Raw genomic sequence first — 12,274 nt, 5'->3', positions numbered from 1 at the left:
TTTTTTCAGAGGGAAGCAGGCCTTCAGTATAATATCCCATACATAACTGTACATGTATACAACAATCAACTAAATATGTTAAGAGGCACAGATGGTTTTGACCAGAGATCTTGATGACCATTTTGAAGAGTTTACCTGCTGTTCTGCAGACTGCTCTGTTTTTTCTCCTTCTTTTCTACTTGAAGACATCTGGGGGTTTTTTTGTATATAGACCAGAAACTGATATAAATACAGGAAAAACAGACTTAGAGTGGCCACAAAATGCAAAAATGATGTGCATAAAATAATAACTTTTGGTTATAAATGCACATGGGTAAAATTGTGTTGTAGACATTTTACTTTTATTACATTCATGTGCTTTTAAACTTTTATCTTATGGTATTTATTCAACTAAAACTTTACTTTATCATGAGGATAGTTCAAGTTTTTGCTGTTCGGCTCCCGGTGATATCGTAAAGAATTTCCCAAGGGATTATAAAGTAATTCTGATTCTGGTGAAATAGTAATTGTGGTTAAGAAACATGGACATGGTGTAATGAGAAGCATAGACCTGAAACCCTAATAATATAATGTATTCTTGAATTAAAGTCTTTTCCAGACCGGAGTTGCCTAAATAATTTATTTGTTTGGCTTGCACTCCCCAAGGTGAAGTTTTAGTACACCTTGGCTGTGCAACTGCAATAAAAGCTTAAACTCTTCTGGAATAAGGTGCTTATTTGTAGGTTTCAAATCGTCATAATAGTGCGCAGTCAGATCTTGGAAGCTGTGGGGATGAACACTATAGGGCCAGAATCCATACAGATGAACATTGTCACATAGCTCCAGTGCCAGGCTTGTCATAATGAGACCAGTGGTGATACGTTGTTCCTTCAATTTAAAAGATTTCCAAAACACATTTAGACTATCAATGTAGTTTGGATTAAAGAAAACAGGCTGGATGGGCAATTCAAAGTCCTCAATGGTATAGAAGGCCCGCATACACAATTCTGTGTGACCAACATAGGAGAATGCAGGAAGGAACAACTTGGAGTTGCCATACTGGCACAGTCTCTCAACAAAGACACGCCGACTTCTTAAAAGAGAGTCATGCCTGCAATAACAAACCAACTGTGAACTGGGAGTTTGGAGAAATTCAACTAAAAAAAAAATAAAAATAAAAAATTATATCTGTTTGCTCACCAATGGGAAATGATACTGGGGTTTGCCGTCACAATATCCGTTTTAACACCGACATGTTTCTCGTATCCATTTAACAAAGGTGCTAAGTTACACCTGAAAAGACAACATGAAACATTTTTTGAATTTGCTTATGTTTTAGCATCCAAGATGCACAATACTGTTGAGAATGTTTTTACCTGATCACAAACTGAGCTGAATCAATCATTTTTCCACAGCTGCTGTTTGCCAAGATGCCTCCATTCCCAATGACAGCACATGTATGCCGTCTTTTATTTAAGGCCGGGTATGTCTGCAATCATTTTCCACAGGAAATTCAAAAATATATTAGAAAATGAAATTAATTACTCAGACTTTATCCCAAAACATCCACCTTTACTTGATGCAGGGATTTATGGTTGTTTATTAAAATTCCGCTATTACATTAAATCACTGCTTCAAACTTAAATTATCCATATGTGAGAAGTCAGCACATTATTCATTTTGATAGATATCAAGACAACACAATATTAAAGAAAGTAACTCTGAGCAAGTTCTTAGAAGTGTTTTTTTTCCCCTCTTTTGGTTGATACTTTGCTATATGTGTGTGTGTTGATCCTACTATCACATTGTCCTGTAACTGTTATGTTGTTGCACTTACAGTGCCTGGCAATGGATTCAGGGCCCCTTTAACTCTTTGACCACTTGCCACATTTCAGGCTTCAAACATAAGAATCAACAACAGGTGGGACGAGAAGAATCAACAACAGGTGGGACATGATCATGAAATGGAAAGACATTTAATGGATATTTGAAAGTTTTTTAACAAATAAATAACTGAAGGATGGGTGTGCAAAATGATCCTGGCCCCTTTACTTTCAGTGAAGTGAACTCTATCCAAAAGTTCAGTGATGATCTCTGAATGATCAATGTTGACGTAAATAATTGCTGATGATAAAAAATACACCTGTGTGTAATCAAGTCTCTGTATAACTGCACCTGCTCTGTGATAGTCTCAGAGATCTGTTTAAAGGGCAGAGAGCATTATGAAGAACAAGGAACACACCAGGCAGGTCAGAGATACTGTTATGGAGAAGTTAAAGCTGGATTTGGATACGAAAAGATTTCCCAAGCTTTAAACATCCCAAGGAGTATTGAACAAGCAATGATATTGAAATGGAATGAGTATTAGACCACAGCGATCTACAAAGACCCAGCCCCATTTAGCTCTCAGCTCAAACTAGGAGAAGACTGATCAAAGATGTAGCCATGATGCCCATGAACACTTTGGATGAACTGAAGAGATCTACAGCTGTGGTGGGAGACTGTCTATAGGACAACAATCAGTTGTAAACTGCACAAATCTGGCCTTTATGGGAGAAAGCCAGCAAACGTGGAAGAACCGGGTCTGGTCAGATGAAACCAAAATCAAACTTTCTGGCAACAATGCACAATGTTATGTTTGACGTAAAAGCAACACTGTTCATCACAATGAACACACCATCTCCACTGTCAAGCATGGTGGTGGCAGCATCATAGTTTGGGCCTGTTTTTCTTTAGCAGGGACAGGGAAGATGGTTAGAATTGATAGCAAGATGGATGCAGCCAAATACAGGATTTCTGGAAGACAACGTGTCGGAGGCTGAAAAAACCTGAGAGTGGGACGTAGATTTATCTTCCAACAAGACAATGATCCAAAACATTAAGTAAAATCTGCAATTGAATGGTTTGCAAATACACATATCCAGGTGTTATTATGGCCAAGTCAATGTCCAGACCTGAATCCAATCGAGAATTTGTGGAAAGAACTTAAGACTGCTGTTCACAAATGCTCTCCATCCAACCTCACTAAGCTGGAGCTGTTTTGTAAGGAAGAACTGGCAAAAATCTTAGTTTCTCGATGGGCAAAATTGATAGACATACCTCAAGTGACTTGCAGCTGTTATTGCAGTAAAAGGTGCCGCTAAAAAGTATTCACTCAAGGGGGCTGAATGGTTTTGCACAACCAATTTATTTTGTTTTTTATTTGCTAAAAAAGGTTTAAAATAGCCAAAGAAAAGATTTTCCACTTTATGATTGTGTCCTACTTTTTGTTGATTCTTCACAAAGAATTATAATTTTACATCTTTATGTTTGAGGCCACCAAAAGGTCAAAAAGTTCAAGTGGACTGAATACTTTCACAAGGCACTGTATGTATTCAGCTGGGTTGTCTATCTCTGTGTTTGAATCCGGCAGCTGCCTCCTCTGAAGCCCAGATTAGTCAGCCAATTATGTCAGAGCACAGCGCTGGGGCCTGTTTGAATCTGAAGACTCCTTCATATGCGACTGACAAATGCAGCCTTTTTTTGCCCCTCTTTAAGGACAGGTACGTATTATTCGTGATTATTTGAGCAAGCCAGCTACTCTGTGCTTAGAGGAAAAGGGGAAATGGTGACGAGTAGTAGTGAAAATTGTATGTATAGGTTAATATAATACAAGTATGTGAATAACTTTGCATTTATTTAGTGAAAACAGTTCATTTATATGGTTAGTAAGTCAGATATGTTGCGGGTAATGTTTGGTTTATTGAAAAGTTATCTGTCCCTGTGCAACTATGTTTGGCTGGCACTGAAGCATGGATTCCAAAATGTGGGCATTGTGTGAACTACAAATCTGATATCTGTGACGGTGGTACAGCTGCAGCTCCTCAAAAAGTAAATTAGCATCTATTCTTTGTTTGCTTTGTGTAACAACTGTTTTGGTTGCTGGGCGACAGAGCTTAGTGAGGGGCAGTGACAATTAGACGACCTTTTCAAATCTATAGCCAAACTCTTCCAGCCTCCTCATTTTCACAGCTTACAAGACACTCAGTCCAGATGGGCCAGGTACCATCTGAGGATGCAGCCGCCGGACTTGAACACACCCTATAAAAAACGCTTTGGTGTAACACAGTTTGGTCTGTAAGTATTCTTTGTACCAGACAGGCTAAAGGTTAAAGGCCTACATGATTCACACCCTTGAATAAAATTAGGTTTAAATTTAAATGTTCCGTTTTACAACTAAGTAGGAGTGGGCAATATAGCCTAAAAGCCAATCCTCAACATAGGTTGCATGTATTGTCTATATTACTGCCATGGACAAAAATAAATTTGTATTTATTTATTCATTTTTTAGTTTGTTGTTGATAAAAAAAGAATATAATTAAGGCAGTTTCACAGTTGTTAGGAGTGTGGCTAACCTTTCCTTAGCACTAACTCAAAATTGAATCAGATAAATATATAGACTATATAGACTGAAGATTCAACTAACAAGTAAAGAACGTTGTAACCTATTTCATTCAAAAAACACACAAATATAAAGTCTCTGGGCCAACTGTGTTTGTCATAGAAAATTGGAATCATTGATGTGAGTTAATGTCAGTTGCTACCAGATGAAATTCTGAAGTGGAGTCGAGAAGAATAAATTACAGAGATGTAGCATATTTTTGTGTCTTTTTCTTGTAAACTGTACAAGACATTGCATAAAACAAATATCATATGAAATTAAGCATATGTTTCATAATCGAAGTGCAAACTATAACCTTTCTGGTAAAAATAATCTACTGTGGTATAAAAATACCAAAAAGAAAAAGTCATTGTAGAAATATTGTCAGCAAGAGTAATCAGTGAGCAATTCTAAATAACTTACTTTGGCAAATCTATTAAAATGCTCTGAGTTCACTGTAACTGATTTCGTCTTCTGGGAATCATAGACAACTGTTGCTCCCAGTGGAGTGTTTTTCTGGGTCATGATGGCATTCTCAAAGCCATTGCACTTGAGGCTAAGCTGAGTCCTGGGAAACCAAAAAAATACAGAGAAATAAAACAGTTTGCTTGGATGTAAGGAGTGCAGAGACAGAGGAAACTCTATATAATGCGTATTACTAAGGCTATGCTGGGCTGACGTGATATGCTGAGCTGACAACACCGGACTGGAGCAGAGCAAATGGTCATCCTAAAAGTATTACTTTCTTGTGATTGGCTTATACAAGGGAGATATGTGATTGGTTGCAAATCATTCCCTGTATAAAAAAAAAATGCATTTGTGTATCGAGGCACGTCAAGAGAGTCTTAAAAATCCAGACACAAATGCAGTGAAGCTTAAAGACCAATAGTACTTTGTAATTTAATTTATAATGTTTATGGACCAGAAATACTTTGGTGAATGCACGTGTGAGAATCTTGTATGCTTGCGTGAATCATGCTGTGTGGAGCTGGTCTTGTGCATGTATGAATCACATATGTGTATTTGTGAAAACTGAGACCGATTTAGCTACATATATAAGCCTCTTCATAATAGACAATCTGCATTATAAAAGAACTATAAGAAGATGGCCACAAGAAGCTGAAGAAGCTTTGCAAGGTTGTTTGGAGGCTACAGCACTGTTAGCCACATGGAGAGGATATCAAAGCAATGACTGAGTTTGCAACTGACCACATGGACTTCTGTGTAAGGAGGCACACAGAAGGAGGCAGAAAAGCAACCTCCAGCAGAACAATATCAGAGATGTGTGATCAGGGAAAAAAGACCACAATCAAAATGATGATCAGCAGATGGTAGTCTGGACGGGGTCAATGAATTGAATACCTTCTTCAACAGGTCCAGTTCAGGAACAAGCTCAGCATCCTTCTCTCTTGCCCTCAGTCACATGGAAATATTGCCCTCCTCTGCCATTGACTCTCCTGCTTCTAGAAATTTGTTCTCAACCAAATCTGAAAAAATGCTGCTGGGTCGTCGGGCCCTCGATTGTTCTCGTCTGCTCTTCTCTGGTGGGTGTGGCCATCCCTTTGTCAGCCCTCCTTAAATCTCAGGGATTTGGGGTTCCCTTGGATAACCAGGGCTCGGAGTGTGTCTTTTTTGGTCGTGGACGAGTCTGTGGCTGTTCACACCTTCTATTGAGTGCATTTTACTTTTGAAGAAGCTTTCTTTTTTTCTCTCTGTCTGTTTGTCTGTGCATCCATCCATGTGACTCAATGTAGTCAGCTAAGTTTTGTTAGGTAGAAAACTTTTAACCTTAATCTGACTCTATGATATGATTGAATTGGCTTCGTAAAGAGTCTTGAGATGACAAGTGTTTTGAAATGGCGCTATATAAGTAAACAGAAGAATAATTTATGCATCTACATGGCATCCAATTATCTGAATAAAAACAAGACTGAATTAATCATTTTTGGCACAAATGAAGATTGAATAAATGTCAGCACATAGATTCAGTTATAAAATAAAGTTTTAAGTTTGGCCTTTTACTACAAGAAGGAACTTAAATTTCACTTGAAATGATACAAGTGATGATGTGCTTATCATTTCACAGAACTTGTTCCATTATTAGGGGTTATTTTATACATCAATATTTCATGAAACAGCTTACCAAATGCATCTCTGTTCATAACAAATAAATGATGACTGTTAAAGACCTTGACTTTACCTGATTGCCTCGTGCCTGCTTTCATTTTTAACCCAGGGTTTAGAGTAATTCTTCAGAATTTCATCTATTGTCTTCCTGTTGTACATCAACAAATGCATTTACCCAGTTAGGTCTTGGAACATTTCTTATATTACTTATATTGAGTGAAGAAAATGCAGAAATAGAATTAAAGGCAAGGGATAAAAATTGTGTAGCTTGATCTCACCTGCAGTCTTTGCAAGAATTAGAGGACTTAGGAGGCCGTGGCTCAGGTTTCTTATTGCTGTAATTCAGAAAAAGAAAGGATTCTGTATGTGTCAATGACTTCTTAAATATAATTACAAGATTTTATCATTGATCATACTGTATGAGATGTTTAAACATTGAGATGTTGCTTCATTTTAAATGTTTAAACAACTTTTTCACTAACATGCTGCTGTGTACCCTGATCCTTATGATGGAATTTATTCTCCATTCCGCCTAAAGCTGTCACAGAAGAGTTGGATTTATAATAAAATTAAATAACACAAATGTAGACTTTTTTAACTGATTAGGTTACTTCTAAAAGGAGCTGGACCCCCCTAAATAACATGGGTTGGGAGAAAATGGAGATCAATAGAAATATATATAGCACTCCTCAAGTGGTAATTGTGAAAAGTTTTGATCTATTTTCTCTGACAAAATATTATGCTCTGCTTTGACTTTCCACTCAAACTCCCAATCTATTTCTCAAAATCAGTCTCACAAATTCTTGGTATTTTAAAAAAAAAGATATACTTACTAGATATTTTGAATTCTTTCTTTCCACGCTGGAGAGCAAACCTTCAATACTTTGTTACTTTTAAACCTGAAACACACAGTGCACCACAGTACAAAGTAATAAAAAAGCTAAATTGACATTTAATTACATGAAATTGAAAGCAGTAAGAGTCTGTTCTCACCTGTCCCACTTATACAAATTTGTGGTTTTGCTCTGTACAAGGAATGACGGAAGCTGTCCGTTAAGAAGATTCCAGTCACTAACAAAAAGAAAAAAGTGATCTTATTATTTTATAGTTTTTCCTTAGATTTAAGTGTGGTTACTAGTTTAAGTTGTGCTTTAACAAAAAAATACCCTATAATATACTGCTGTTTTAATAGTGGAATGGAGTAATAACACAAGAATAATCACCTTTACTCCTGATTGCAAAACAATCTATCCCTTTAGAAACATTAAGCAGCAATTGAGGAATATTGTCAAGTTAAGGGTCTTTCTCAGGGACCCTGAGTTATATTCCAGGGTTTGAATCACCAATCTTGTAGCTTCTCCAAGACACACATGCCCTCCTCTCTGACCACTGGACAACCATGAAGGCTCCCTTTCAGTAAAGCAGTCTCTTATTTTAGTGGATTTATAGGTAAAATTCTTTAAAACTCTTTTTGCTATCATTATGAGAATTCATTGTAAAATAAATAGAAATATAATATCCCTTTATTGTCCCACTATGGGGACATTTTTGTCTTACAGCAAAAGCATAACAGCAAACATCTTCACACAAATGTGGACCTTCAAAAATGCATAAAAATAACAGTAAGTGACAGTAAAAAAAAAAACAAATACTGTATCGTGTTTTTTCAATATAGATGCTGTGCAATCATCTGAAGAATAAACAATTAATATACAGCTGTGGACATTTTTTAAAGCAATGGATATGTGAAAATAACAGCAACACCGGATATGTGCAATTATTATTGCGATGTTGATAATACTCTAGATTAAAAATACAAATTTGAACAAAACAACAATTTTAATGGTTGGTTATTATCAACAAATGAATTTTGGGTTGTCACAAGTTGGACCTAACCTAATTTGATTCACTGCTTAGTGACTAGTTGTAGGATACAGTCTTTGGTCAAAATGCTAACATTATGGTTTTGAGAATAATTACATATTGGAGGTTGTACCTTTCTCCTTCCTCCTTCACTGCATTTGAGGCTTTTTCACATAGATAATTTACAAATATATGTCGAGAGGCTTGGAATTTCTAAAATAAAACTGCATAATTACTGAGACATATGAAATGGCTTATCAGAAATTATTCAAACCCCTATGCTTAGTTCTCAATGACAGTTTGAAAGATGGCGTAGTTTAATTTGTTCCTGTACATCTGCCTTCTACACTGCTTTATCCACCTCCCAACTGCATGTCGTTGCCACACTTTAAGAGCCACACTTAAGCTGGTTGAAAATCACCCAATATGTAAAGGCATTCTTTGAAGTTTTCTCTATACCAGATGAGAGTGGTCATCAGGTTTAGATTCAGGGCACACCCCTTGTAGAGGCTAAGCCAAAGCTTTAAGCCCCTGAGGTGGTACACCAGGGTAAAGTTGACACGCCGATTACTTAGCCGCTTAATTAAAATGAGAGCCGTCCTTGATGTTAGTGCAGGTAATCCATTTATTTCCATGACTCGGCAATGTTGACAATAACACCGCATACATAGTTTCTGAGATCCACATAGCTTTCACTTCAATATCGGTAGCATAGCATCACGTTAGTATTGCGTTGCGTTGCAGTCAAAAACTGTTTCCCCCTTTCGGGTGGAACACACCTGTCCTCATCAACACCGGATCATACCTATATAGACAGCTGACAGATCATGTGACCCAAACCATTTGGAATACAGAAATTCATAATCTGCTCCTTAACCCCTTATGAGTTTTCCTTTTCCTGCTGTTTTCAACTGCTTTTTAATTCCATTTTATGTCATGTGACTCAAACTGTTTGCTGTCTACTTTTTGTTTTGCTCTCTGTCATCTAAGATATTCCCCTGTCTCTTGTACCTTGACCCTATTTGAATTTTCAGTAATATTTTGTTAGATAACTCATATTTCTTAAATTATTTTTTCTAAATTTTTGTCATAGGAGATGATTTCTTATAACAAAGTTTTGTAACTTGTACAGAACGCAACAATACAGACAGTCAAAGGTTATGGTTTATTCACTCATTTTTTAAATACAGGAACTAGAATAAAATAAAAAAAATAATAATTTCATCTCAGTTCATGTTCAGTTTAAAAGCTATATTAATAATCTCGTAAGAAAATCTACTTTCGGTTTCGGGTAATGTTCAAATGTACTAACTAAGCAGTCCGTAGAAAAAGCTGTCAGGGCAATTTAAGACAAAGACCCAAAAGTATTTTCATGGTAAGTGACAAACACAACATTTGTCCAGTCCTAAGAAAACGCTGTTATCACACCTGTCATACAGGAACAGTGTTGCATGTGGGCCCCTTAACAGGGAGCTAACCAAGCAGGACAAAAAGAAAATGTCTATCACCTGTAAAATCATTTCACCAATAGTTTCCCGTGGATTGTTTATTGATAATAAAACCTGCTCAAAAACTTGAATATCAAGACATTTTCTGTAAATAATTAGCCAAACATTAATGTAAAAGGTTGAGCCAGTAAGGTTAGTTGACCAAGTCTTTACATATAAAATGCCATTGAAAACAAACCGCTCAATGGGATCTTATAAACACAGTGACCTTTGAATATGCTAACAAAGGTAAACCTTAAACACATTTTTCATCTCCTGTAATAACATATAATGTTAAAGGAACCCTCTGTGTTTACACCTTGAAGCTTTCTCTCTCCGGTTCTTTTTCCCGAAAAGAGTTAACTCAGAACAAACTCTTTAACTAACACTTCATTATGTATATGTGTTAAATAACCATTAGACATGTAAACAGACTTTATAGAAATTATAATCTTACTCAGATCAGAGAAGTTGCTTATTGTTACAGAAGGCAGCACTTACCAACCAGGCAAACATCTCATGAATTGGGCCCTGATTCACCGTTACACAAGCTTTTTATGCATCTCCAGTCTGCCATATCATCACATCATTTCATCATTCATGTTTGCAGATGAGGAGACATCCGTGGCTCCAGCATTATCAAAATATTACACTTTGTTCTTTGCTGAGGGACACCGCTCTCATTCCATTCCCAAATATTTGCCATGTACTGAATGAAGTTTATAACTGGTTATCCGGACAGAGGAACTCTCCTAATTAGATAAACTACTGGGGAAAACATCATTTCTGACATGCAACAGGCATGTAATATTAGGGTGTGACAAACTCAAACATAATCAATGATAATTATCCTAACACACACCTTCTGCATACAATAATTGCCTGGATTCTCCCTTGACATAAAAACAGCACAAGCAAAAAAAAACAAACAAACAAAAAAACATGCATTATCTTCCTGCTCCCAGAGGGAAAACAATGATACAGAAAAAATGAGACCAAAATAGTTAATTGCTAAAATAATCAGCAAGTACCAATCTAGAACTAAATCACCAGCTTTTCTTTCTATTCAAATTGAAAGCTGAATCTGTTTGGGGATTGCTGTTAATCAAAATTATGATGAAAAATGGAAATGGAAACTTCCACATTAAAACCTCAAAATAATTCTCTAGTTGTATTTCACACAAAACAAATTGCTTCTCCAAGACAGTAAATGTTTGCATTTTTTATTGATGCTGGGAAATACCTTCTTTTTTTTTCATTAGTTGATTAAAGGAGTTTATGAATAAAAAAAAATGTATCACTTTAGGAAAAAACACTGCAGCTCCTCATATTCCAGCAACAGTATTTTCTGTCATCAGAAAAACTGACACTTGCACACAAAAAAGACTAAAGTATGCTACTATTGAAGAAACTTACTTGCTGTCGAATGTTGTGCAGATTAAATAAGTCAGCAGGATGCCCAAAACAAGCGAAGGCAAATGTCGTACGAGTTGTCCCCTCATATCTTCTTGTTCTGTTAATCACACTGCATGCTCCTCCACTCGACCGCTGACTGATTGTCATTCCTGCTGTAATGTCAGAGTTTCTTTCTACGTTGTATTCCTGTAAAACCAGCTTAGTTTAGTAACACCTACAGCAATTCTCCGACAGTAGGGAACTTTGTCCTCTGGCCCCATAGGAGCTCACTGAGCTGACCTGGGGCAAAGCGGTATTAGTCTGAGGTTTGGAGGACTGAACTGTGAGTTCTCTCACCTTTAAATTCGGAAGGATATCAAAACTAAAAATGGGACTTTTGCTTCTCATCTTCTGTCCACTGCAAATATAACAAATAATTTAATGCTGAGGGCCGAAAAGAATTTAGTGAATGTGAGATGTATATACCATACATAAGAGATAGTTGCTTTAGTATCATAAATACTACAAGATTTTTGCACGCTTTTTCCTTGTTTTCACATTCCCTGTAAAACCCTTGAAGTTTATTATACATGAAAAGGAGAATAAATAGTTACTTCCTGACTGGATCCATACATTTTCATTAAAGAAAATAAGTTTTATTTTAGATTATTATCACTTTATTTGAGCTGTTTTTTTGGAGCCTTTATATTGATTTAGCTTTCTATTTTTTTTTTCTTCAAGGCATTTCTATTTTGACTACATAGGAATATGTTTTTCCTAACCTAAAACAGCATTGTTGGAGAACAGAACATGTGAATTACTCTTTTCTCACAGTCAAAAGCAAAGAAAAGACACTCATTCTACAGGAAAACTTACCCTACCACTAAGTGGCAGTGTAGTTGTTTTTTCTAGGCAGTATTTTCAGGGAAAACGAAACATAAGAGACTTCAAAGACTTAAAATAAGAGCCATTGAACTGCAGACATACAAACGGATTTGGTTCC

The 12,274-nt window shown here is 36.4% G+C and overlaps 1 protein-coding gene across 1 annotated transcript; it reads right to left on the bottom strand.

Annotated features, from left to right (window-relative positions):
* Positions 1-12,226, bottom strand: LOC119782940 (alpha-N-acetylneuraminide alpha-2,8-sialyltransferase-like). Its single transcript, XM_038284157.1, has 9 exons — positions 11,293-12,226; positions 7,520-7,597; positions 7,360-7,425; positions 6,805-6,861; positions 6,600-6,674; positions 4,823-4,967; positions 1,356-1,468; positions 1,180-1,272; positions 1-1,090 (listed from the first exon to the last, which is right to left on the bottom strand). Exons 1-9 carry the CDS (start codon positions 11,376-11,378, stop codon positions 619-621), a joined length of 1,185 nt encoding a protein of 394 aa, XP_038140085.1. The 5' UTR covers positions 11,379-12,226; the 3' UTR covers positions 1-618.
* Positions 12,227-12,274: the final 48 nt, after the last annotated feature.

This window comes from Cyprinodon tularosa, unplaced genomic scaffold (assembly GCF_016077235.1).
Source record: "Cyprinodon tularosa strain WSP-4 unplaced genomic scaffold, ASM1607723v1 ctg105, whole genome shotgun sequence".
NCBI lineage: Eukaryota > Metazoa > Chordata > Actinopteri > Cyprinodontiformes > Cyprinodontidae > Cyprinodon > Cyprinodon tularosa.
Note: the sequence above shows the minus strand (reverse complement) of the source record. Positions and strands in the feature narration are given on the sequence as shown.

What these genes read in the sequence shown, in the direction of transcription:
- LOC119782940 (XM_038284157.1), bottom strand. Translation starts at nt 11,378, where the DNA reads ATGAGGGGACAACTCGTACGACATTTGCCTTCGCTTGTTTTGGGCATC. An exon ending in AATTTGTATAAGTGGGACAG is followed by an intron (nt 7,426 to 7,519) that starts GTGAGAACAGAC and finishes TGTGTGTTTCAG; the next exon opens with GTTTAAAAGTAACAAAGTAT. An exon ending in ATTTTAATAGATTTGCCAAA is followed by an intron (nt 1,469 to 4,822) that starts GTAAGTTATTTA and finishes AAATGATTGCAG; the next exon opens with ACATACCCGGCCTTAAATAA.